Source organism: Leopardus geoffroyi, chromosome B1 (genome assembly GCF_018350155.1).
Source record: "Leopardus geoffroyi isolate Oge1 chromosome B1, O.geoffroyi_Oge1_pat1.0, whole genome shotgun sequence".
Taxonomy (NCBI): Eukaryota; Metazoa; Chordata; class Mammalia; order Carnivora; family Felidae; genus Leopardus; species Leopardus geoffroyi.
In genome coordinates this window covers 150,208,136-150,230,681 of record NC_059327.1, presented here as the reverse complement: position 1 = coordinate 150,230,681, position 22,546 = coordinate 150,208,136, and the positions used below count along the sequence as shown (strand labels likewise).

At 35.3% G+C, this 22,546-nt stretch overlaps 1 protein-coding gene across 2 annotated transcripts in view; it reads right to left on the bottom strand.

Moving 5' to 3' along the window:
• Nucleotides 1-8,575: 8,575 nt before the first annotated feature.
• Nucleotides 8,576-22,546, bottom strand: part of UBA6 (ubiquitin like modifier activating enzyme 6) — a 90,337-nt gene continuing 76,366 nt past the window's right edge. For both annotated transcript variants that reach the window (XM_045473874.1, XM_045473875.1), the window contains 6 exons: nt 20,424-20,541; nt 18,801-18,994; nt 17,636-17,763; nt 14,069-14,156; nt 13,810-13,904; nt 8,576-10,769 (listed from right to left, as the gene is read on the bottom strand). In XM_045473874.1, coding sequence (XP_045329830.1) covers nt 10,634-10,769; nt 13,810-13,904; nt 14,069-14,156; nt 17,636-17,763; nt 18,801-18,994; nt 20,424-20,541 — 759 coding nt within the window. In that variant the 3' untranslated portion in view covers nt 8,576-10,633. The remainder of the gene's footprint in view (nt 10,770-13,809; nt 13,905-14,068; nt 14,157-17,635; nt 17,764-18,800; nt 18,995-20,423; nt 20,542-22,546) is intronic.

Here is a 22,546-nt window from a genome sequence, read left to right as displayed (position 1 = left end):
ATATTAAGCTAGCCAGGAAGGAAAAGTATGCTCCCTAGAGAAAAATTTATTAAGAACCAAGTCACAAGAATAAAATAAAAATCTGAAAAGCATATGAATACTCATTATTTAATTAACATTTATTAAACACACCACCAACGTTCCAAGTACAAAAAGGAAAATCAATCCACACTGAAAATAAAGAACTGCTCTGTTCCTTGATACTGGTTCTTTACTTAATAAAGCGTTTCCACTCACAATTTCTAGGCTGAAAACCCATCAAAGAGGGGAGAAGAAAAAGGTAGGAGAAAAATCTACATATTGCATGAAATAAAATAGGAAAAGCACCTTTATGTATCTTGATAACTTATTATTTTTAAAAGGAACATCTTGCTTGTAAAGAAAATTACTTCTATTTTCCTGATCTTGATTACCAAGTCACTTACCTGAATACCAGAATTCATTATCTGCATACAATTTCATGATCTTACCTGAATGAAACCAATTTACTGGGAAACCATACAATATGGCTGTGAGAATAACTCATAGATATACACAGTCCATGCAATGATATAAGTTGGAAACATATGGTTCTTTGTCAAGGAAATTTTTATTTTCCTAGGCTTCAATTAGGTACATTTTCCTCTACACGATTTTCCATAGCAGATTTTCTAGTTCTCCTAAATTCTAGCCAATTCCAAAAAAGCCTCACTAGGTTTGGTTGAAATCTGATTTGATCAACTTATCAAATACATTCTGATTATCTAGTTAGAAACCAGAGACATGAAACATACTAGAAGTTCTTTCCTAATGGAAAAACTCCATTCCATTTTCTCTTACTGGAAATAAATAAAATTTATGTTTTTCCCCTATGTTGTCTTTTTTGCTAGCTTAAAATCAACCCACACTTCCTTCTGTAAAAATATTAATCTACAAAGATGGTAAAAGGCTATGTAATCACCCATTTCACAAGTATGACACAGTAGGAGACTGATTATAATCCGAATTCCTTAAAAATACTAACTCTTCAGCCCCATACTAATCTACTGAATCAAAATCTCAGGAATGTTTTTTAATTATTTTATTCCCTTGAAAAATAAGCTTATGTGAGAAACTTATTAGGAAGACAATGTGAGATGCAAGGAGAAGATGACCATCTACAAGCCAATGAAGCCTCAGAAAAAAGCAACTCTGCTGACACCCTGATCAGTCTTAGCCTCCAGAAGTGTGAGAAAATAAATTTCTGTTAAAGCCACTTAGTCTGTGGTATTTGTTACAGAACCCTAGCAAACCAATTATATAGGATTCCTGAAAATAGGCAGAATCCTAAGCCTCCTTAACCTTACAGAGTTAATTTCTAGAGGTTGTTGGCCCAGAAATCTGCCTTTTAATCACACACCACAATAAAGTCTGCTTTATACAATCAAGTCTGCAAACTACTTCTTTAAAATCTATTGTGATATCAAGTGTGTTAACTCATGCAAAGATAACAAAAGAACCATCAAATCTGATTCTTATTCTTAAAGGCCTTACAATTGAGTTAGTCCAAATATTGATAAGAAGTAAGAGAATGGGGTGCCTGGGTGGCTCAGTCAGTTAAGAATCCAACTTCAGCTCAGGTCATAATCTCGTGGTTCATGAGTTAGAGCCCCAGTTTGAGCCCCACATTGGGCTCTCTGCTATCAGTGCAGAGCCTGCTTCGGATCCTCTTTCTCTCTCTCTGCCCCTCCCCTGCACATGCTCTCTCTCAAAAATAAACATTACAAAAAAAAAAAAAATTAGAAATAGGAGACTAAAGAGCTCCAATTTGCAGCCATCTCAAAATGTTAAGGGTGGAGAGTCTAACAGAAGACCGCCGACAAAATCAGCTGGGAGAAACAACAAAAATAAAAACCACAAAAACTGAGAAATTGAAGTTGGCAAAGACCATACAATGGCCCTTATAAGGGTAATAATAGACATTACAAAATATCTGTAGGGGACAATAAAACTAAAGAAGGTAATCTAACAGTAAAAAACAAAACAAACAAACAAAAAAAGAACTTCCAGAGCTTCCAGGACTGGACAGAACTTCTGGGACTGGAAAATACAAACACAATTAAAAGCAAAATGGACGGCCATAACATACAAAACAGATGAAGAGAAGTAAACTAGAATATGGGTCAGAAGAAATGATACAGAATAATGCATGGCAAGACAAAAACAACTGGAAAACACAGAAGACAGGTTTTAAACAGAGAAGGCACAGGAAGTCTGCTGTGTTTTTTTTGTTTTTTTTTAATTTTTTTTTTTCAACGTTTATTTATTTTTGGGACAGAGAGAGACAGAGCATGAACGGGGGAGGGGCAGAGAGAGAGGGAGACACAGAATCGGAAACAGGTTCCAGGCTCTGAGCCATCAGCCCAGAGCCCGACGCGGGGCTCGAACTCACGGACCGCGAGATCGTGACCTGGCTGAAGTCGGACGCTTAACCGACTGTGCCACCCAGGCGCCCCAACTGCTGTGTTTGATGACAATCGCCACTGAAGAAAAGAGAATGGCACAAGAGGCAGTATGTGAAGTAGTATTGAGACTTCCTTAGAACTAACAAAAGACCCAGATCTAGATTTAAAGAGCTGAATAAATCTCAAACAAGATTAATAAAAAATTCATATCCAGACACGTAATAATTAAACTTCATAAAACGAAAACAGATCAAGAGATTTCTTTTAAAGCTTCAATATTTAGCTTGATGGCTGACTCAAAAGCAACAGGGGAAGTTTGAACAGAGTGGAAAAATATCTCCAATGAAAGATAATAAAGGCCAAATCAGAACTTTATATTTAGCAAAAGTATCTTTGCAGAATGAGGGCAAAATAAAGGTATTTTCAGACACAGAAACCATAAGCAAGTAAGCCACCGGGGGGAGGGGGGGGCTCACAAAATTAAATTCTAAAACATGTCAGGTGGAAAGAAATTTATCCCAGATGGTAAGGCAAAAAAGAATAGAGCCAAGAAGGTGATATATGTGTACGGGTAACTACAATACTGACTACATAAACAAAATAATAAAGTCTTGCAGAACTAAAGGACATTTAAGTACATGACAATAGAATTAAAGCACATAACACACATGATCATAGTAGGCAAATTGGAAATTAGAGTTGTTTAGTTATTAGAACATAAAAACTAAACTTTAATCCTAAAACTTACTTTCATAAACCATCCATGTTCATGGATTCTGTGGGTCAGGAATTTGACAGACAGGATACAACAGGGATGGCTTGTCTCTGCTCCATTAAGTTTGGGGCTTGCTTGGAATCACCTGAACTTGCTTACTCATGTCGGACACTTGATGCTGGCTGTAGGTTGGTGACCTCAGTTTCTCCATGTGGACTAGTTTAGGCTTCCTCATGAACATGATGTCTGGAATCCAAGGGTAAACTTTTCAAGAGGGAGACAGCTAGTAAGAGAGAGTGAGAGAGGGCCAAGAAGAAACCATATAGCCTTTTATGACCTCAGCTCCAAAGTTACAGTTACATATGATGTATTTTGTTATACAAGTTAATGTTATATTAGATAAATTCCTGTTCATATTCAAAAAGAGTGAAAATAGATGGTCTCTTAATGGGGTTTGGGGAGGTTGAAGAGCATATGAGATTGGGAATATTGCTGGGGCCATTTTTGGAAACTATAATCAGCAAAAGATAATGATTAAGTTTAGTCTGGCTTAATCTGAATGTACATATTGTGATACAGGGTAATCATCAAAAGACAAAAGTAACTAAACTAGAAAAGAAAAAAAAAGTATGTATAGTTTAGGAAAAGAGAACCTGTATTATATATATTTAAAAAAGGATTTAACATAAGGAACTAGTTAAGTAGGTTTTGGGAGAATTGAAAATACCAACAAGGGATACAACTACTAAAAGGAAAGGGTGAGATTATTAGCACCTGAAGCCTTTAGAAGAGATACCATGCAAAGCGCCAGAGAAAGGCTAGAGCCTAAAAACCAACCAGAACTACTAGAAGACAAGCCACTGTTGAGGCGATGCTGACAACATCAGGAAGCAAATGGTAAGGGTAAAAAGTCTCTTCTCCCTTTCTCCAGCATTCCAATCCTTCTCCTAGTGCCACTTATTTGTGGAACCTAAAGGAAGCCAAATGGCAAAAGAGATATGCAGTTTGCAAAGTTTCAGAATACAAAAGTGTGTCTAGGGTTGAGAGATAATGTTAGTAATTGGCACATATAGAATTAAAAAACTACATAAAGGGGCACCTGGGTGGCTCAGTTGGTTAGGTGTCTGACTTCAGCTCAGGTCATGATCTCATGGTTTGGGAGTATGAGCCTTGCTTTGGATCCTCACTTCAAATCTTCTGTCTCCCTCTCTCTCTGCCCCTCCCTCACTTGCTCTCTCTCAAAAAACAAAAACAAAAAACAAAAACAAAACCTACATAAAACAAATTTTAAAAGGCAAGAAAATAGAGAAAAATAATCATAGAACTGGCTAGACAAAAACAAACACAAATCAAAAACCAAAAACACCAAGCTAAATCCAACCCCATGTCAGAACTAAACACAAATATATCAGCATTAAATGTACATCGCCTAAGTGTTTCAGTTAAAAGACAAAGATTATCAAACTGGGTTAAAAAACTCCCAAAATCCAAACTCCATGTTTAGAAATGAAGACATACTCTTGTAAAAAAGCTGAGTTGAAGAACTCGTAATGAAAATATATTTTAACTAAATATTAACTATATTATATATCAAAACTTGGTGGAATATGGATACAACAGTAATACAGAATATCATATAATTACATTATAGTAATATAGAGATACTTATAATTTTTAAATGTAGGGGTACCTGGGTGGCTCAGTTGGTTAAATATCTGACTCTTGATTTTGGCTCAGGTCATGAGCTCATCGATCATGGGTTTGAGCCCCACATTGGACTCTGTGCTAATAACGTGAAGCCTGCTTGGGATATTCTGTCTCTCTCTCTCTCTCTCTCTCTCTCTCAAAAATAAATAAAACTTAAAAAAAAATTTTTAATGTATATGTGGGAAGATAGGTTGAAAATCAAGGAGGTAATAAGCATCCAGCTCAAGAAGTCAGAAATAAAAAATAGAAAAAAAACAAAACAAAACAGGAAAAAGTAGTATTAGTAAGAGCAGATAATAATAGAATAGAAAGCAAACGTACAATAGGATTAACAAAAACAAAATTTGGATCTTAGAAAAGACTAAACACTGTCCTTATTTGAAGATTACACAGAATATCCATATTAATTTGCAAATAATTTACAAGAACCAATAGAGTTGAGTTTACAGATACAGAAGCAGTACAAAAAATTGTATTTCACACATAATCAACAGTTAGGATAGAAAGTGGGCTAGATAATTTGAATTAACATTCTCACTTGAGAATATTTAGAAAAGGTGTACAAAGTATACTCAAAAAATATTGGATGGCATAGGAGAGCTATGTTAGTGAATGATCACTAAAATCTGGAAGAAAATAGAAATTCAAAGAAGTGAACCATTCATTTGGACCACTTGTGCCCTTGGAGCTTTTGCAGATAAGAGTCCACTGAAAAGGTAAGGAGAGTTAAGGGACTAGGGATTGAAAGATAGAATCCACTGCCAGCCAAGAGGTGGGGGCCCTGGTAACCCTAACCTACACTTTGCAACTCAACTCTGAAAGTTTGTAGGAGTAAGGGTAAACAGGAAGTAGAAGACTAGCAGTCTACAGCTCAGCTTGGAGTCACACGGATAAGTCATAAAATTTCGACTGTGAAATTAGTCTTGAAATACCAGTGCCCAAGTGACTCTGTGGAGGATGAAAATACTATGCAGGACATCAAGTTATTTTTACAAGTAACTTTTCAAATATGATATTGGCATACGATTAAAGATAACCCCCCACACGCAAGGATATAAGATAAAGATTAGCTGAAGCAAAAGAAAAATAAAAAGACCCACAGGAGGGTTTCAGATTGGGATTTAAACAAGAACATAAAATAATAATAAGGCTATTCATGTTCAGGTAGATAAAAGACTGAAAATTTCAAGAAGACAACAGGAAACTGCAAGAGTGACAGATTTGCATATTTGCAATTAGAAATTTGAGAACTGAAAATACAATGGGCTAAGAATAACCAAGACACTCTTATAGAACAATAAGTAGGGAGAACTTGTTCTGATAAATATCAGAAACTATATATCAGGTATAGTGAAGACTCTATGCTAGCACAGGGATAGAAAAGAAGAAACAAAAAAATTCAGAGATGTACACATTAATGGATATATGACTTTGGTGGCACTGCAAAAGAGAACATACTTTAGTAAATGGTGGTGAGGCACTTCACAGCTTACACAAAATTAATTCTTCATGAATTGAAAGCTGAAAACGTGAAAGACCAAGCTAAAGCCTTTAGAAGACAGTATATAGAGCACCTTCATGCCCTTGGATTGAGAACAATGTCTTAAGCAACTCCCAAAATACACTAACCTTAAAACAAAAACACTGATTCTTCTTAGTACTCAACCATTATGAAATTCTTTTTAGTAGATAACATCATAAAGAGAAGGAAAATATTTGGAAAGAAATAGCTAACAAAAAACAGGATTTATGAAGATCTTCTACAAATCAACGAGGAAAAAGACTGCTAACACAACAGAAAAATGAGCAAAATACTTGAAAAGATATTTTGCAAAAAAGAAAGCCAACAAACTTAGAAAAAGGTGCTCAATTGTTAGGGAAATGCAGAGTAAAACTTCAATGACATACAACTGCAAATTTCACCAGCTTGGCAATCTGTTTAACACGTGTTGAGCAAAAATGGAAATATAGGATATCTCTACTGCTAAAGCAAAACTCTGTTACTATCTAATAAAACTTAAGATGTAAACACCTATGATCAAACAATCATATACCTTAGTTGCACTAGGAAATACATACGATAATGTTCATTGAAGAACTATAATTGCCCCAAATTAAAAACATCCCAACTGTCCACAGTCAATATAATAAATTGTGGTATTAATGCAAAGGTAAATTCCATAACCATGTTAATTAACAAACTGTGGCCATAAGCTACAACATGGATGATTCCCATGTTGAATGAAAGCAGCAGCCACAAAAAAAAAAAAAAAAAAAAAAAGTCTGATTCCATTTATATAAAGCTCAAAACCCATCAAAAATAAACTATCTTGTTTAAGTGCATGATAGGTGGTTAACAATATAAGTAAAAACAAAGAATTATCACAAATGGTAGGATAATGGTATTTGCTGGAGGGTATGTGTAGGGAAGCTGTGATTGAGAAGGGACTATCAGGGACATTTCTGGGCTGCTGTCAAATATGATTGATAGCTGATTATACAGGCACTAACTTTATTTTTTAAATGTTTATTTTTGAGAGAGAGTGCATGTGTGCTTGAGAGTGGGGGAGGGGCAGAGAGAGAGAGAGACAATCTGAAGCAGGCTTTCTGCTGTTGGGGCAGGGCTTGATGCAGGGCTTGAACTCACCAACCATGAGATCATGACTTGAGCTGAAGTCAGCCACTTAACTGACAGAGGCACCCATGTGCCTCAAGCACTCACTTTAAAATTAATCCTTAAACTGTGTACTTATATTCTATATATTCTTTTGTACATATATTTGAATATGTATTTCTCAACTTAAAGAAATGCCAAGAGAAAAATGAACACTGAAAATTACCTATTGAATACTTACTCTGATCTCTAAGATTTCAACTTCCTGATTTGTTTTGAATTTGTTAAAATAGTTAAATCCATACCTAGTGACTGTACACAAAATGATTATTTATAATCACAATGAATTTTTGTAATTAAAATTTTTCTTCCATCATGGAATTATTTGAGATTTTTCCTTAAGTTCTCAAGAGAAAAATTTTGTTTTCATTTTTACTATTATTTAATAGTGGAGTTTAAACATTGCCGACCTTTTTGTGCCTCATCACTGGTACCACCAGAAAGTGTTACAATAGTTAAAACATAAAAACAAAGATATACATCTATTTCCAAATTCTAGCTTTGGGACCATTCAGAGGAAACTACTGAGTACCACAACTGTTTTGAACTTTAAAAAGGATTATACTTAGGGGCACCTGGGTGGTTGAGTCGGTTGAGCAGCCGACTTCAGCTCATTTCATGATCTCACAGTTTGTGAGTTCGAGCCCCATGTCCGGCTCTGTGCTGACAGCTCAGAGCCTGGAGCCTGCTTTGGATTCTGTGTCTCCCACTCTCTCTGACCCTACCCCACTCACACTCTGTCTCTCTCTCTCTCTCAAAAAATAAACATTAAAAAACAATTTTAAAAAGGACTATACTTTAGACAACTGCAACCAATAGTGTGAGATTTAACCAGATCTTCTAGGTTTTACATGGTTATTATTTTCCCCCAATTGTTTTAACAGAATTTCCAGAATCCAAAAGCACTTTGAGGTAACGTTCCTCTATACCCAGTAACTGTTGTATCTCCATGATTGCAAAACTTGAAAATTAGAAAACACCAAGGTAACACCACTCATAAAACGAATAGCAAAACTGGAATCTCTGGAGTCAACCATGGAACAAGATTTACAAAGATACTGTCAAATATCTTAATTTATTTTTAATAAGTAAAAAATGACTCAGTGGTATCATACAAAATCAAATAATTTTTGCACCTGGTATTTTAATCACCCAAAGTGATCTCATGGTACAGAGATAAAACAGATAATGAAAAAAAAAACAAAAAACCCTGTCATTAACTTCACCATGGCTTTCCCGCTTAGAACTAAATAGAAATTAATGGCAATAACCATTACCTACAGGGGGAAAAATGATGAAATGATTTCAGGTTTAATCATAAAATGAACTTAATCCTGTTGGTTTTGTTTGTATCTATTAAAGCACTAATTACTATAAATAAAAGCTGATAGCATGGTTCCAAATTTACTTCTGAAGAGATGTGGAGATTTAGATAAAATATAAGCATATCTATCATACAAAGGAAATTGAAAGTGGGGAAGAGGCTTCTTACAGAAAAGTCCTTTTATTATTGCTAGCCTCAAGAATTCCAAGCCATAGAGCTCTGATGTTCCTGAATTCAACTTTAAGAAATTAATTTTAAACATTATACTTGAACAAAAATTACTTATTTCAGAGGTATCCATTTCCTTTAAACTCAACCTGTCCACTTATCCTTGCCTCCAATGCAGAATATACTTTTATTCATACAAACTTACCCTCCACTCCCAAATATGTTTTCCCAACTGGATGATACTTTTACAAAAGAATAAAGCAATACAGGTGGTTGACAAAGTAATTTCAACTATTTATAAATGAAATAAAAGGAAAGTTAAGTAGAGAGTATAAAAAGATACCAAAGAGGAGTAATACTGATGTGAATCTAGTCTTTAGTTTATCAAAGTACTTATTAATGGTCTGAACAGGAGATCAGAAGAGAAGCAGCTAGAGGGAAACGACTTCCTGTGGTTATAAAATGCCAACTGCTTTAGAATGCATGATAGCTTTAGAAATAAAAAAAAATACTTGCTGTTTTTACCAAGTTTACAGCGAGAGTACATTTTATGTCATTTTAATGAAAGAATTTATAATGCTTATCTGCAATATCTCCTATCAGAAAACAGAAAGATTCTATCAATAAAGACCTAAAAAAATAAATTTTTATCTTTGTCAACACCCTTTCTGGGAATGCAGAATAAAATATGTTTCCCTTTAAAATAAAATATTTTTTTCTGTCCATTAGGTTGTTGGAAGAAAAAAAAAAATCAAGACTCAACTAGTAATGATTTTTTTTTTTTAATTTCTAGTTTTCATCTGCTTCTAAGGATACTCCCTTTACAAGACCTTTTAGTCTTCTATACTATGACAGTCAGGTTTAGAGTTCCAAATAAATAAAATAGCCACATTAGAAGGCATACTGAAGAATCAAAGGATTAGCTGCATTTATCTGTTCACATTTAATCCAAGTTAACATTTGTCATCCGACCTACTGCTCATGGGTTACAACAATGATGTTATGAACAAAGATCCTGATTTTTGCGAGACAGTGATATTAACAAACTCTGGTTAAATTAGCAGAGGTTCAGGACAGTAAACTGTACCTGTACAATTTAAAATGTCTACTCTTCATCCACTGCTACCATCTCTCCTCTTCCCACTGGTGTTAAATCAAAGCCTAATTATGAGAGGTGCAGGGTGCCAAACACTATTTATTTGGAAAAATTGGGCCTCAAATAGTGCACAAAAAGAAACTCATAAAATAAGATTAAACTTCTTGGATATTTGCATTTGTTACTTTCAATTTCTTGATCTTTTATCTCTTCTGGTGATGTATACATACATTTTTTTCTTCTTCTCATCCAGAGGTTAACATACTAATTTTTTGTAAGCATTATAAAATAGCAGTCCAGTTCAAAATTGCTTGTGATCATATCCACATATGAAGCACTAGACAAGTATATATTATATTCCAAAATGCTTTACAATTCTTCACTGTAGTTTTCCACGACGTTTCCCTTAAATTAAGGCTTCATCAAAGAGAAATCCATAATACTATGAGTTAATATTTTCATTCCTGAATTAAGTGCAATCTTTTCAAAATCAAGTAGTCCTGGAGTAAATTTAAGAGAACTTCTGTTAATCAGTGTCATGACTAAAGTAGTATCTCACTGGAGGTCCAGGCAAATCTTCATCTCCATCAGTGTCTGGAGCAAATGACACAGTAAGATCTACATATTTCTTTTCAGTAGAAGGTTTCACAAGTTTATGCATTCTAAGAAAAATAATCAAGGACAAATGATTTAGTAAATTCTATAAAATGAAGAGTGATTTGCTGTTTAATGTTGCCCAGAGAATCTGGACTTATGTCTAGACTTTACATTTATTTTTAAATCTAAGAATTCATCTGCTTTCATATAATTTTTCTTTACTAAAAGCACTAAACTCAAGATATTCATCTACCTAACAGTGAATCAATTTGGAACACTGCTAGTACTGACAAAGAATAGGTACCATTTGTTACAAGACAAAACAAACAAACAAAAAACCCCACACACAAAACCAAAATGTAAACAATGTTTTTAAAAATGAATTATCCTCCGGCGCCTGGGTGGCTCAGTCGGTTAAGCATCCGACTTCGGCTCAGGTCATGATCTCACTGTTTCCAAGTTTGAGCCCCTCATCGGGCTCTGTGCTAACAGCTCAGAGCCTGGAGCCTGCTTCAGATTCTGTGTCTCCCTTTCTTTCTACCCCTCCCCTGCTCACACTCTGTCTCCCTCTCTCCCTCTCTCAAAAATAAATAAACATTAAGAAAAATGAATTATCCTTATACTCCCTTATAGAGTGTGGAGGCATCAAAAATTCTTCTCAAGCATTTCTATGTGAAAAGTAAAAAGCAAACTAGATTTAAATCTTCAAATACAAGCTAATCACAGTGAAAGACATTCTTAAGTTTTACCTTTGTCTTATATCCCATGTATATCCCATTCACTAAAAAAACTTTTTTATTGCTATTGTCACTGATACTGTCTTAAATCAAATCATCTATATATCCTCAGATTACTGGATTAGCTTCGAGCCAGCTGTCTCCTACCTCCCATCTCCGCTGTTGCCAGAATCCTCTTAAAACGTAAATTTGATTTTACTCTCTTGCTTAATAATATACTTATACCATGTATCTATCTCACGCTAAACTCTCAACTATGTAATCTATTTAATCCTCAATAATAGTTCTTTCCATTTTACAAAGGTATTTTGTCCCATTTATACCTTCTCATTCTTACCATCTCATCCTTGAGTCAATCCAGAATACTGATTTCCCAAATAGATCATGCACACTTTTTATTAGCTGCATGCTTTTGCAAAAGCTATCACTTTTGCCTGATATCCTTTTTCAAAGGTAGTTCAAATGAAATCTAGCCTAAGGTGAAGTTTTAAGTAGTGCCTACAGTATTCTGTAAAAATCTTTATTATACTGATTATTCAATTACATTTTAATGATTAACATGTCATTTTCTCACAGTAGAATGGGAATTCCCTGAGGGTACAGGCTACTTGATAAAGAGGTATAATGACAAAATATTAACAGGAGTAACATTTATGGAATAGTTCTTGGTTGCTATTACATTGCTAGTCTTTACTATTATTTCAATGTTTAATAGCTATAGGCACAATCATTTCCATTTATGGATCAAGAACTAAGTTTCAAAAAAGTTCAGTAAGCTCCTCAATGTGACAAAACAAGTAAGTAGCTGGGGATGGATGTGAACCCAGATCTTTCCAAAGCCAAGCTTATCTAGCCACTTGATAGGTACTTAGTACTTATCTGCTAAATGAAAACTGTAATAAAATGAAAAATAACATTCACAAAGTTTATCATGCTGGAGATGGCGAATACTGGCCAACTCTATAAAGCACTTATTGTGAATTATTTGCAGCAAATTTTAAATTCCACACATTCTACTCTCATCTAAGCAGCACACAGTAAATTCTATTATTCACATATCCAAGAGATACTCAGGGATTCTAATGACAAAATAATATAAGGCAAAATAACCTTTCTCTATGTAATAGTGATTTTGTTTCTTAAAGTACAGATCATTAAGCCTGGATTATAATAACTAAAAAGTGATTAATCTCATTAATTGGTGATTATAATTAAAACTGCATATAGGTTAAAGCACCTATCATGCAGATTCATTTATTCATATGACAAATATTTTTATGCTAATTTTTATTAAAAAACCAAACATTTTTAATTAAGGTATAATTCATATAACATTGCATTAGTTCCAGGTGTACAACACAATTGTTTGATATTTGAATATATTACAAAATGAATGACAAATATTTATTGCTGCCAGGCATTGTTGTAGGTCCTTGAGATACATCCACGACCAGATCAATTATAGAGTCCTGCATCTGTGAAGGTTACATTCTAGTGGGTAGGAGACAGAGAAGCATAAACATATTTAAATAGGGTTCAGGGAGGCCTCTTTGGAATAATTAGAGCAAAAGTCCCATGCAGGAGCATGACTGGACTATTCAAAAAAATAGCTGGAAGCTAGCACAACTGGAATATTGTGAGCAAGTGAGACAAGTAGGAATAAAACTTAGAGTGGTAATTGAGAAGCAGGGCCTTGCAGACCATTGCTGAGACTGGCCTTTTTTGTTCCCACTGTTCCTTTAGGTCTCTGCTCAAATGCTGCCGTATCTGGTGAGAATGTGACAGGCAGAGGGAATACATGAACTACTCAACATACCACAGCAACTTAACACTCCTTATTCTGCTTTATTTTCTTCACAGTGCTTACCACCATCTGATATACTTATCAAGAGGTTTGCATACTTTGTTATGCAAACTCAATTAGGGCACGGACTTCACTTTGCTCACTGCTGTATCCCTACTGCCCACAAAATACCTGGCACATAGCAGGCACTCTTCAAAAAAATCTGTTGAGTGAATGAAAGTAACAATTTGGCATTTTTGTTTTATACTTCAGTCTCATAAGCCTGGTCATTATGTGTTTCTACTTTTATGTGGTGTATTAACCAAATCGTGTTTCTAAGCTTATTAACTTACAAACTGAATCTGAACTACAAAAAATTCACAAGGATATGTGAATCCTATGAATCTCTCTTGAGAGGTAGCCTGTTGAGTTTGGTACATTTACTATCTTTATTACAGCCATTACACAGGAGTAAATCACATACTTTTTTCTCAACTTTGATAATCTCTATATTTGATTTTCCAGTGGGCATCCACCTTATGTTTTAATTGTTGTGAATCTTCTGGTATAATGGTCATTACTTACGTTAACTTCAATCTTTTTGCATGACCAGGCATTACAGGGACATAAAGCATTTTGACTCCCTGCACCACCATCGTTGGTTCAATTCCGTACTTCTCCTAAATGTGAAGAATACCCAAAAGAGAAACAGTAAGAGCTATGTCCAAATATAAAATGCTGGGTGACAATGTTTTACAATCAGTAAAAGGACAGCAAACAAACTTCTGCTAAATATTATTTATGAAAACCTCCAACTAATGAACTAAGTAAATAAGTGTCTCACTTTGACTGCATTTATGAAATCCAAGAGGGTGAAGTCTTCTTTTCCATGTACAGTCCATCTGTCCCAAATTGTAAATGATATTCCATTTCTGTTGTAGAAAAATATTAAAAACAAAACATCTTAATTTTTTTCCCTTTAGTAATAATAAAAAAACCCAGAAGTCCATTATTTGTGATTTAGCTACATAATGATATAGGGGAAAAAGAAAAATACAACTTATCTCCCCAAGACACCACACAAGGTAACCACTTTTTTTTTTAAGTTTATTTATTTATTTTTAAGGGGGTGGGGACAGGAAGGGCAGAGACAGGGGAAGAGAGAATCCCAAGCAGGCTCCACACTGTCAGTGCAGAGCCTGATGAGGGGCTCGAACTCACGAGTTGCCAGATCATGACCTGAGCTGAAATCAACAGTCAGATGCTTAACTGAGTCACCCAGGCGCCCTCAAGGTAACCACTGTTATCAGTACCTTGTTGATCCTTCCAGTGTCTCATAATGAATCTATGTGTCTTAGTGAAACCATTCTCTCTCTCTCTAAATGGCTGCATGGGTTTCCTGTGTGGATGTTCTAGTCTATCACTGTTTCAATCTGTGGCTATGATAAACAAGGCCAGAATAAATATCTTATAAATGTACTATTTGAGATGAGTGCAAACGTATCTGTAAATTTGACATATAGCACATTTCCCTTACTATGGATTACACTATTTTGTACTCTCATCGGTAATATATGAGGAGAGGGCTTTCACATTCTTGCCGAGATAGATGTTTTCAAATTTTTGGTTGTTGTTAATCTGAAAGTGAAAAATGGAGGTCCAGGGGAATTGTTCTAGTCTGTCACATAGTTTTCAGAACTAGATACTAAATCTCATGACATATTATTCAGACACCACAGTGGCTTCTAACTCACCTGAATTAGGAAAACATAGACGAAACAATAAGAAAGTACAATGCTAAATAATGTGGTAGATTAAATGTTGTGAGAGTTCTATGGCTAGTTTAGTCATAGATGCTTTGCATAAAGCAAAAGAATAAAATTGGACCACTATCTTACAACACACAAAAGTTAACTCAAAGATGACTGGCTGACTCAGTGTGGTAAAAGATGTGACTCTTGATCTCAGGATTGTAAGTCTGACCCCCATTAACTCAAAATGGATTAAATACCCGATTGTAAGACCTGCAACCATAAAACTCGAAAAAAACATAGTAGTTAACTTCTTGCATCAGTCTTGGTGATAGTATTTTGGATTTTATTACAAAAGCAAAAGCAGAGAAATGGGACTACATCAAACTAAAAATCTTCTGCACAGCAAAGAAAACCATCAACAAAATGAAAAGGCAATCTACTGAATGGAAACAAATATTTGCAAATGATGTATCTGATAAGGGGTGAATATCCAAAATACATAAAAAACCATACAACTCAATAGCAAAAAACCAAACAATCTGATAAAAAAATGGGTAGACGATCTGAATAGACACTTTCTCAAAAAAGACATACAGGGGCGCCTGGGTGGCGCAGTCGGTTAAGTGTCCGACTTCAGCCAGGTCACGATCTCGCGGTCCGTGAGTTCGAGCCCCGCGTCAGGCTCTGGGCTGATGGCTCAGAGCCTGGAGCCTGTTTCCGATTCTGTGTCTCCCTCTCTCTCTGCCCCTCCCCCGCTCATGCTCTGTCTCTCTCTGTCCCAAAAATAAATAAACATTGAAAAAAAAAAAATTTAAAAAAAAAAAAAAAAAAAAAAAAAGACATACAGATGGCCAATAGGTACACGAAAAGGTGCTCAACACCACTAAGTATCAGGGAACTGCAAATCAAAAAAAAAACATAATGAGGTATTATTTCACACCTGCTAGGAAGGCTAGTATCAAAGAGTTAAGAAATAACAAGTGTTGACAGGATGTGGAGAAAAAGAAACCCTTGTGCCCTGTTGGTGGGAATGCAAACTTGTGCAGCCACTCTGGAGAACAGTATGAAAGTTCCTCAAAATATTAAAAATAGAACTACCATATGATCCAGAAATTCAAACTTCTGGGTTTTTATACAAAAAAAAATGAAAACAACTCCAAAACTTATCAGCACCTCCATGTTCACTAAAACAATATTCATAACAGCTAAGATATAGAAACAACCTAAGTCCATCAATGGGTGAATGGATAAAGAAAATGTGACACACACACAGGAATAGAATTCAGCCATAAAAAAAAAATTGTGTCATTTGCAACAACATGGATAGATCTCGGGGACATTATGCTAAGTGAATAAGTCAGACAGAGAAAGACAAATACCTGTATGATCTTACTTATATGTGGAACCTTAAAGAAAAACAAAACAAAACCCAAACTGAGCTCATAGTTAGACAACAGATTGGTAGTCGCCGGAGGTGGGGGATGAGCAAAATGGGCAAAGGGAGTCCAAAGGTACAAGCTTCCAGCTTTAAGATGAGTTAGTCATAGGTATGTAATGCACAGCATGGTGCTTACAGTTAACTACACTGTCTAGTCGAAAGTTGCTAAAAGTAGATCTTAAAAGACTGTATCACAAGGAAAACAAATTTGCTAAATACATATGGTGATGATGTTGACTAAACTTGTTGTGGTTTATTTATTTATTATTATTTTATTTTAGAGAGAGCGCGTGAGTGGTGGGGGAGAGGGGGAGAGAGGAAGGAGAGGAGAAAGAAGGAGGGAGGGTGGAGAGAGAGAGAGGGAGGGGAGAGAGAGGGAGGGAGGGGGGAGAGAGAGGGAGAAGAAGAGAGAGAGGGAGAAGGCATATCTTAGGCAGGCTCTATGCTCAGCGAGAGCCCAAGGTGGGGCTCTATCCCATGACCCTGGGATCATGAACTGAGCTAAAATCAAGAGTCAGATGCTCAACTCACTGAGCCACCCAGGTGCGCCTGTGATCATTTCTTAATACATACAGGTGTCAAATCACTGTGTTGCACACTTGGAACTAATCTAATGCATGCCAATTTATGTCTCAATTGAAAAAAAAAGAAATGCTTTATGAAGATGACATTTTGACTTTTTTTTTTTTTTTTTTTTCAACGTTTATTTATTTTTGGGACAGAGAGAGACAGAGTATGAACGGGGGAGGGGCAGAGAGAGAGGGAGACACAGAATCGGAAACAGGCTCCAGGCTCTGAGCCATCAGCCCAGAGCCTGACGCGGGGCTCGAACTCACGGACCGCGAGATCGTGACCTGGCTGAAGTCGGACACTTAACCGACTGCGCCACCCAGGCGCCCCGACATTTTGACTTTTTTGATTTTGTTTTTAAAGAGAGAGACAGAGAGCATGGGTGGGAGAGGGGCAGAGGAAGAGGGAGAGAAAATCTTAAGCAGGCTTCACTTGGGGCTTGATCTCACAACATGCCCTGAGCCAAAATCAAGAGTCGGACACTTAACCGACTGAGCCAACCAGGCACCCTACTGATCTAATCCTGAGGTGATGGCAAGGATTTAAATATATAGAAGAAAAGGGAGGAAAAACTATGACTTTTTCATTTTAGAAGGTAAAAATTTTATTTCATTCTAATTATGCAAGAGAAATAGACCTTCAAGCATACCTGATTTCAGTTCTTCTTACTTCAGATGTCTCTGTAAACACTATAATTGGAATGGCTAAGTTAAGGAAACAATTTTTGTAAGCTTCAAACGGATAGTCACCAGCTACTTTGATCATCTCCAATGCAACCTAGATAAAAGAAAGTGATCTGATTATATAAAGAGCCTAAAACTTTATGACTTCAAATGTATCTATTTAATTTTCCAATATTCCTCTCAAGCATTTTTCTGTAACGCGTAATAGCAGCTACTGGACTGAAATAGCAAACTTCTTATAAATCTGTCTACTTTTATTCTTATACTTTCAAAATTTCAACTGTTCTATACATGGTGAACAAAATCATTAAAAAATTCACTTGATCATGTAATATTCCTATCATGGAAGACACTCAAACTCAAGAAATACACTAGTCTAAAGTCATTTAATAAAGGGGCAGATAATTATGTAGCTTCTAAGTATAACACTGTAGTACAGCATAATGACTTGGGCCACCCTAAAGATTCTGAATTATTAAGGAAAGATTAAATTTTAAGAAATCTGAATAACAGGAATTGCGTTTTTTTTAAGGCAAAGAACTGAACTCCAATATAATCAAAGAGCAACCATTAAAGCAGTTCATTTTATTCAAGAAAAAGAGTACCTGTTTCATATGGAGGATACAAGAATGACTAAAAGGATTATTGTAAGAAAAATTATACTGTTTTGACAAAAGATAATTTTTTTAATGTTATTTTTGAGACAGAGAGCGCAAGCAGGGGAGAGGCAGAGAGAGAGAGAGAGAGAGAGAGACAGAGAGAGAGAGGAAGGCAGGGAGACACAGAATCCAAAGCAGGCCCCAGGCTCCACACTGTCAGCACAGAGCCCGACACAGGGCTCGATCTCATGAACTGTGAGATCATGACCTGAGCTGAAGTTGGATGTTTAACCGACTGAGCCACCTAGGTGCCCTGAAAAAGGTTAACATTTATGTTAAAATGTTTCTATATCTGTTAACCTTCAAAATGTGGTCTAATGTATTTTTAGAAATATCTTGAAATTTAAAATTATAAGATCAATATATATCCCTTCTTCTCTAAGATCTGAGTGACTGGCTAGGGTGGTATAATGGGGAAGACAGGTTAAGAGGCAATGAAAAAGAAGCATTTCCATTCAAAGAATAAACTCACCAGGCCAGAAACTGTAGCAGTGGATGTTGCTATAGCAGGTATAATTTTACCAGCTATGCGCTTTGTTTTGAAACGGTCAGCTGGTTCAATGTTATACATTTTGGCACGAAGATTTGATGCAGCTGTGATGAAATCTATGTGTCCATTGTGATCATCATCTTTCTCAAATGAAAGCACCGCCATCTGAAGGTCACCTAATCATAACACCAGAAAAATAAAGTTTTGTAGTAACTTGTAAGGGTTTTTATTATTTACTTTTTTATTTTGAGAGAGAGTAAGCGAGCATGAGTGCAAGAGGTTCAGACAGAGGGAGAGAATCCCAAGCAGGCTCCATGCTCACAGCATGGAGAGATCCCATGAGCCATGAGATTATGACCTGAGTCAAAACCAAAGTTGGATGTTAAACCGACTATACTACCCAGCGTCCCTTGTAAAGGTTTTATTAGGTAAAAAGAAATGTGGATTCACTACTCTTAAATATTCCTTCTTTATGTTTTTAAATGACTGAAAAACACAAGTAAGATCTAGGAAATTAAAGTTACTGAAGAATATGGAAATGATATGGTACATGGCTTTGACTATCACTAAATCAGAGAAGTTTCTATATTAAAAAAAACTTTCTAAGAGACAGAAAATAAGAAAGCCATGTACCATATCTGCTGTTGTTTATGATTAAAACAGTTAACATTGGGTACTATTCAAAAATTGATTCCATAAATATTACCCTGAAACATTTTGCCTCTGATAACTAAGAATAGGATTAGTTAATCCAATAAAAATATGTATCTGAAATATTTCTACATTAGTGGTTCTCAAAAATCATTCTATAGATAGGTGTAGTTTGATATGTTATGAAATGAGAAAGTAAGAAATGGAAGTAAGTTTTCTTCCAGAATTGTGATTACTAAATTAACACATCTATATTTTATTTGCAGGATAAACAGGTGGCTAGCCTAGGATGTTTTTTTTTTCCCTGAATTTTACTGTCTGTGCACAACAATCCTGAAAGTTTGGCAACTACTGATTTATGTAAATAAAAGATGGTGAGCAGGTCTAAAATCCACGAGCGAATGACTGTTTTTAAGGAATAAAAGTTTGGTTTCCTTCTGTTTAAAACCATTTAGGTCAGATTGTATGTATTCCCTGTGTGTAACTATAAAGACTAAAAAGCCAAGAAGAAATCTGTCTATAGTTTTTATCCTAGTGACTTAATTGGGTCTAAGTGTTAGTCTATATAGAACTCCATGCTGACTGTGCAGAGCCTGCTTGGGATTCCCTCTGCCTCTCTCTCTGCCGTTCTCTCACTTGTGCACACACGCTATCTCTCAAAAATAAATAAACATTAAAAAAAGAATCACACAGTACAACCTCAAGGACTAAAACAATCAGAACAACGACAATAAAGCAGACTTACAATTCAGCAAATGAGGGTAGGGCAATGGTGAAAAAAATAATGAATTTAGTCACAGTTAAAGATCAACAGTGACTTTCATATGATCACGAATTCAATTATCATCGTTAATATTGTAGCTATTATTTAGTCCCATAAGCTTTTGGGTGTGGAGTTAGTGAAAATAAAAATTCTTTCCAGTCCAAACCATTTTTATAAAGATTTCCCCTTACTCGTGGTGGCTTTATTAGATGAAATAGCCTTCTCTAGCTGGAAAATAGCGTTCCTCTCATCTTCACTGCTAATAGGAACCTGCTCCGGTTTCCTTGCAGTCTCATCTGTTTGAACAACCTTTAAATACATGGACATACATTATCATTAATGTTATCATATCTAAGTTTGATTACCAGATCTGTTTTACTAAACAGATCACACACAGAAGATATTCCCTCTGTATAGTTTAGTCACATTATTAATTATTATGGTCCAATGTATTTTACACCTTCTGTTAGTAAATAATATTATTTATGTATTTGTTTTACTATCTATCTGCTCACATTGACATGCAAACAGGGAACAGGGATCTTTATGTTGTTCACAGAGAGAACTTCAAAATATCTAATACAAATTTGGTAGTATTAAAATATTTACTGAATAGCTTATAAGATCTGAGCTCATATGGATCCCTTTTAAAATTCCCCGGCAAAATAAAGTTAATATTAATCAACAGTCTGTGATTCTGACAAATCTACTTGAAACAAAATTGCATAGCTCTAACTAGTGCAGAGCCGTTTTCTGTCTCTAAATAAATCATAAAATATATAAAATGGGCCTCTTTAAATATTCATTGATTGCTGACAAGAGGTTCTTTCCTAAAGACCATGTCTTCCTTCATATAGGTGCATGCTCAGAGCAGCACTTGCAAGTAATTTATCTTTAAGAAATTACTAATTAGACATTCCACAAGGGCAGTAAAGTTCGTATTTTCAAACTAAAAAACCATCTACATCATCACTAATTAAAAATACTATTTCTTTGTATTTTATACATTCAACTTGTGTTTTTACAGATTAAATATTATTGTAAGTATTTAGGAAATATTAAAGAGTTAAGGAGGCAGAAACTTTTATTTGTCAGAGTAACTAGTTGATATTTTTGGCATCTGTTAACTAGAAGTGCCAGACTCTGAAGTTTCAGTGTGAGTTGCTTCAAGAAGTTGTGAAAAGCTTATTAATTCATGTTAAAACTAAAACTGTATGTAGCTAAATTGCTCAGGACAATTTATTACACCAAAACTCTGGTATAGAAAGAAGCAACTGAAGCCACAAAACACTGCAGGGCTATTAACACCAGAAAAGTTATTGACACATAATTCTTTTGGCTTCTGTCTAGCAGCTCTGTCCACTAGGAATGCGGGCTAGGAACATTCTTTTTGTTTAAAAAAATTTTTTTTTATTTGAATATAGTTGACACACAATGTTACATTACTTTCAGGTGTACAACATGGTGATTCAACTTCTCCATAAGTTATGCTGTGCTCACAAGTGTTGCTACCATCTGTTACAACAGAACGCTATTACAGTATTGTGGACTATCTTCCCTATGCTGTACCTTTTATTCCCTTGACTTATTAATTCCATAACCAGAAGCTTCTTTATATAGGAATTCTGTTTACCTCCCTGTTCTTTTATTCTTGATAAACTACAAGTTATGAACATTTCATTCAGCAAACCCATTTACTGTACAAAATCAAACAGCTATAAGTTTTCCTTTTCTCTAAAATAAAAATGCAGACTAGAAGACTGCACACACCATTTCCTATTTGAATTTTATGGGGAGGAAATCATGATTCCCTATTTTCCAATATAGCTAGGGGGTAAGGGGAACAAAAGACTGTTTTGTGGATGATTTTTAGAGTGTATACAAAAAGTCATACAATGACTATGTAAAAAATACTTAGGCAACTAAATGCCTTTTTTCGCCAGCCACATTGAATGTAATACATTAAGTGGACTAACGTTAAGTGCATCCTCAGCGCTGTTTCAAAATTCTACTCAAAATTCTCTGACTTTCCCATCGCCCTGAACAATTATTTCACACTTTTTTTCCTCTGCTCAAACTTCCTTAAACTTCTTCTCCTTACCTGGAGCTATTAATTGTGCTTCTTATTTCAATTAAAAAAATAAACAATCTTTTTTTCCTCTTACACTCTAATTCCAATCCCTTTCAAATCCTGTCAGGGCTACTACAAAATATACCAGAATCCAGAATCTTATTGTAACTTACTTGTTACCGACTACTTCATCAAACCACCATCATCTTTTGCCTATATCCTCCTAATAGCTTTACATGTTTC